Source organism: Alexandromys fortis, unplaced genomic scaffold, assembly GCF_014885135.2.
Source record: "Alexandromys fortis isolate MF-2015 unplaced genomic scaffold, M_Fortis_MF-2015_v1.1 scaffold_307, whole genome shotgun sequence".
In the NCBI taxonomy this organism is placed as follows: Eukaryota; Metazoa; Chordata; class Mammalia; order Rodentia; family Cricetidae; genus Alexandromys; species Alexandromys fortis.
In genome coordinates, this window is record NW_026068205.1 from 777997 (window position 1) to 782686 (window position 4690).

A 4690-nucleotide genomic window follows, 5' to 3' on the forward strand; every position below is an offset into this window, starting at 1 on the left:
TCAGTACCAATGCTGTAGTCAGAAGATGTGATGAAAATGGTTATCTGTCCAGTAAATAAGTGATTCTTCCTCCAAGAGTAAAGTTATCTCTAGATGCTGCTGCCCGAGCAAACTCAATCTTCATGATCAATGTGGAAATGCAATGGATAGGGGTGCTGTAATTCATATTACTTCTAGGCCATTGCTTTCAAGATACAGTTGTGGGTTTGTCACCTCCTCTTTCCCTTCAACACGGCTCCAACATTCAAGAATATGGAAATAACCCAGGCCTCTTCTGGGAGAGAGAGCTCTGTCCTTGGGGACAAACTATGAGGGAGGTCTAAACAATCACAGTGTTGACTGTTATTTTGAAGTTTACTTATCATCTTAGCAGTCAGTATTATCCTAACTGGTAGACTGGTTGGAAATGAATTTAGGGATGTAATCCCTTCCACGTTTCCTTCTTTGGAAACCCAAAAGCTATGTACAAGTTGGTTTGCCTAGCTTGGACTGCCTTTATATTTGTTCCCTGAGTCATCTTTGTGCTTCGTATTCTACACTAGACTGAAGTTTGTTCTGTGTATTTCATCTTCAGCATCAGCTACTGTAAGGGAATTGGAGCAACAGTATAATTTTACCATAGCCATTTTGAGTTTAGTACACTCTCATTTCTTCCTTTATTGTGTTATGTTTAAGTTTAAACTTTAAAGCTTCCACTTTCTGGATGATGATGGATGATGTTCCTACTCTGCACCTTAATCTCCAGTGCATTTTACAGCTGTGAAAAAGTAGTCAGTTCTGTTTTCTGTACCAACCTACTCCTAATCAAAAGAGGAGTTCTTTCTGCCAGGCTTCTGTGTAGGCTGCTTTACTTCTCCAAGCACCTTCAGCATGCACGAGGAGGAGATATACAGCTCTCTTCAGTGGGATAGTCCACCCTCAGAGGCTGCTCAGAAATGTCTGTCTTCTAGCAAATGTTCAGGTAATACATTCAGAGTGTGTAATAGAAAACTAGAAGTTTTTCTGTGTGTGTTCTGTGATGAACCCATGGCCTTTCTTCTAATCTGAGATAAGCTCTTTAGAGCATTCTCGTATGCCTGATACATTCACTGGAATGGATGAACGAGTACAAATGAAAATGAAAAAGGGCACTGGACTCAGGATATATGATATATTCCCTCTCTCTCAAGTTTGAAAATAGGTGAAAGAAATCATACAATTTTAATTATTTTAGTTTTTTCATGAAATGCTCAGGAAATTGTCTGACAAATACCAAGAAATGTAGGGAACAGTTGAAAAACTAGAAAAGAATCCTTCATGTGGATGCAATTATGTTTGTATTATTTAATGCCTATTTCTATATCTTATCGTATTTTTATTTAAAACTCTATAGCACAGAATATTTTCAAATACGTAAGTTTTTAATTTTTACCATCATCTCTTTAATTCATCAACTAGATGTCACATATAATATCATACATCAACTAATTTGGTGGACTTTAAAAGTGCTTTATTAAGTTTTCCCAAGTAGTTACACAGTTAAGTCTTTAGTACTGACTTGTTACAAATTCACTGATTGAGGCTGACTTCCCAATACCAGATCCCCAGTCCAGCACTAGCCTCAGAATCTCTTTTGTCACATACAGCACCATTTCAAGGTTCCAGGGATGATCCCAGGCAATGCATTATCTGGTCTATCACAACATGTGAGGATCTATTTTATTTTTCTTTGATTAATATGAATAATTTAAGAAGCCACGTCACTCACCTTTCCTCCATCAAGAGTTGAAAACTGAGCTGAAATTTTTTGTTCATTTTCTAAACTGCTCATTAAAACTAAAATAGTTTAATGAGTCATGTTCAAGAAATTCTGAAAACAGGTAAGAGAGTCTTGATGTTAAGAACTTAAGCTTTCCTAGTTGCCATTATTGAGATTATTGAAAAAATAGGTAGTAAATAAATAAATAGATATATGTAATTGCTTATTAAAGTCATAATATTGTACATTAAGATCACAGAGTTATGATATTAAGTCTAGTGAATTGGGTATCTTCCATGTCAGATGCATGCAAGGCTATAAGGTTTATTTGAGAGAACTGAAGCAAATATTCTCCTTTTCCTAATAGAGTTTCAAGTCTTTTTATTTCTACAGTAGGAAGGAACAATCCTTCCTACTCATCCTGACATTGTCTCTACCCATCCCTTGCAATTGCTTTCTCTAACTTTTGTCATTGTTCTGATTTCACATTTAGGAATATGCTGTGTCGTGACGGTGATTTCCTGTGTGTTCTGTGTGGGCTTATTAGCAACATCCATTTTCTTGGGCATCAAGTGTAAGTATAAAAGCATATTTTCAAAGTTACCTGTTTCTATTGATGGGTTATAAATTGTGTATAGCTATAATATTATGTAAAAATTCCAGATGTCCAGATGTGTAAAAGGATAAAGAAAGCAATTAAGAACTATTTACACAGCCGGGCGATGGTGGCACACGCCTTTAATCCCAGCACTCGGGAGGCAGAGGCAGGCAGATCTCTGTGAGTTCGAGACCAGCCTGGTCTACAGAGCTAGTTCCAGGACAGGCTCCAAAGCCACAGAGAAACCCTGTCTCGAAAAACCAAAAAAAAAAAAGCTATTTACACGTATATAAAAGCTAAAAAGGCACTTTGACTTATATTTAGAGGAAGCTCACACAGTAAAGCAGAAAAATTTGGTAAAAGAATCCAAATTAATTTAAAAAATTGTCTAGAACCACTAGTAAAAATGTAGAGATGTAGTTATATAATATTTTCCATGAAAACAGGTTAACAAACCATTTACAAAGATATCTAGTTTTCTAAAAATAATATGCATATTAAATTTATAATATGCACATGCACTCTGCACGTGTGCTCACCAAGGTTTCAGCAAATATAACACAAAAGTTAACCAGCACCGTTTGAATGTCATTTGCAAAGTGTATAGACTTCCAGAGAAATCAGTTTTTCTTGTGCCTTTTCTGTCTATTTTCATATTTCAAACTAATCATTGAGGTACAATGTGTGGTATCATGTATACCCAATAACTTTGTTTGTGAGATTTAGAATTGTTTTGATTCAGTTACCCAAGAAATGATATTGTTAAGTTATTACTGATAACCTGTTGTAAATTAACTACAATACAAACACCATTAAAGCTCAAACATTTGCTTCCTATGTAGGATGAAACGTCAAGGACAAGTCTCATTTCCCTTTCTTCTGTCTTATTACCATCTGATGCAGCCCATGCCATCTGGAGCATAATAAGCAAAGCAGAAGTGACTTGAAATAGGGCTCACCCAGTAAAATTCATTAGAATATTAAAACTATATCTCAACTTTCTAAAAAGAAGATGATTATAATTCAATACCTATATATACCAGGTTATTAATAAAATAAGGAACATTATTTTCTACTCTTAACTCTAGGTTGTGCCCAAATCAAGAAGTTTTAAAAAAGAAGAAATTCATTCTTCAAGTGTGTAAAGAGTTCTTAGATTTAACATCTAACGAGTTATTAATAAAAGGAAAAGTTGATGATATGCACCTATTTCAACATAAAAATAGCTGGGCACACAAGATAGAAAAAGTCAGTATTTGCAAACCACATACTTGAGTCAATAAAGCTCTTAGAACTCAACAAGAAATCAAGCCATTCAGTGATAAAATGAATGCCATGACAATGCATTTCACTGAAGAATTTAAGAAAGTGTCAAGGAATCATAAAAACAGAGTTCAATGTCATTAGCCATTAGGAAAAACAAGCTAAAACCACAGTGTGACACACTGTACACACCAGAAAGCAGACATTTCAAACCAGCGACATCACATGTTTGATGGGTTTGAGAAGCTGAATCACCAGTCATCTTTGGCAGGACTGTACAGTGACACAGCCTGTGAAAGAACAGAGGAATGGTTTCATTAAAACCTGACCTTTTACAACCCAGCATTTGCACCTCTGAACCCTTACCTCAGGAACTTTCATTCACTAAAGCCTAAACACACTTGTGTATAGCACCTTGATTTGTAAGAACTAAACAAGAAGACAACCAAGATGTTCTTTGGTGAGTGAGTGGCTAAAATATGTGGTATCAAAGAAATCCTTTCAACAATAAAATCGATTGCTCTTAATTTGTCCACCTGTCCAGATGAATATCCAGGACAGCATCTTGAGTGGAAAAGAAAAGCATACAAAATGGTTCTATTTCTATAACATCATTGTAATAACAAAACCACTGAACCAGAACATGGAAGTGTTAAGGAGCAGTAAGGACAAGAGGAGATTGGATTGGCTTCATAAAAGCTCAATGTATTGGATCTACATGGTGATAGAGAAATGACATGCTATGGTGTTATCAATATTGATACAGATGTTGATATTCTAGTTGTGATACTGAACTTTTCAAGATGGTATCATGTGATGGAAATTGGGCTAAGAGTTGATAGGATCTATCATTCAATCATAGTGATGATTCTGTTTGTGTTTCTTAACAAACTGCAACATCAGTGACCTGCCCTCCCCACACCCAAGTGTTTAATATATAAACTTAACTGCAAAATGAGTGAAGGGTTGAGGATCTTTTTAATGAGCACAAGGTCCTGGATTTTGTACCTAACACTGAAAACCACCACTGATAAAAATTTGGTTAACTAGAAGATAAAGCAGAATACAAACAATGTTTTTTTTTTTTTTTT

At 35.5% G+C, this 4690-nt stretch overlaps 1 protein-coding gene across 1 annotated transcript in view; it reads left to right on the top strand.

The window, feature by feature from the left end:
• Clec9a (C-type lectin domain containing 9A) overlaps window positions 1–4690 on the top strand; it is a 14184-nt gene continuing 9494 nt past the window's right edge. The window contains exons 1-2 of the mRNA XM_050130203.1: window positions 1–961; window positions 2232–2312. Of these exons, the coding sequence (XP_049986160.1) occupies window positions 871–961; window positions 2232–2312 (172 nt within the window). The 5' untranslated portion in view covers window positions 1–870. The remainder of the gene's footprint in view (window positions 962–2231; window positions 2313–4690) is intronic.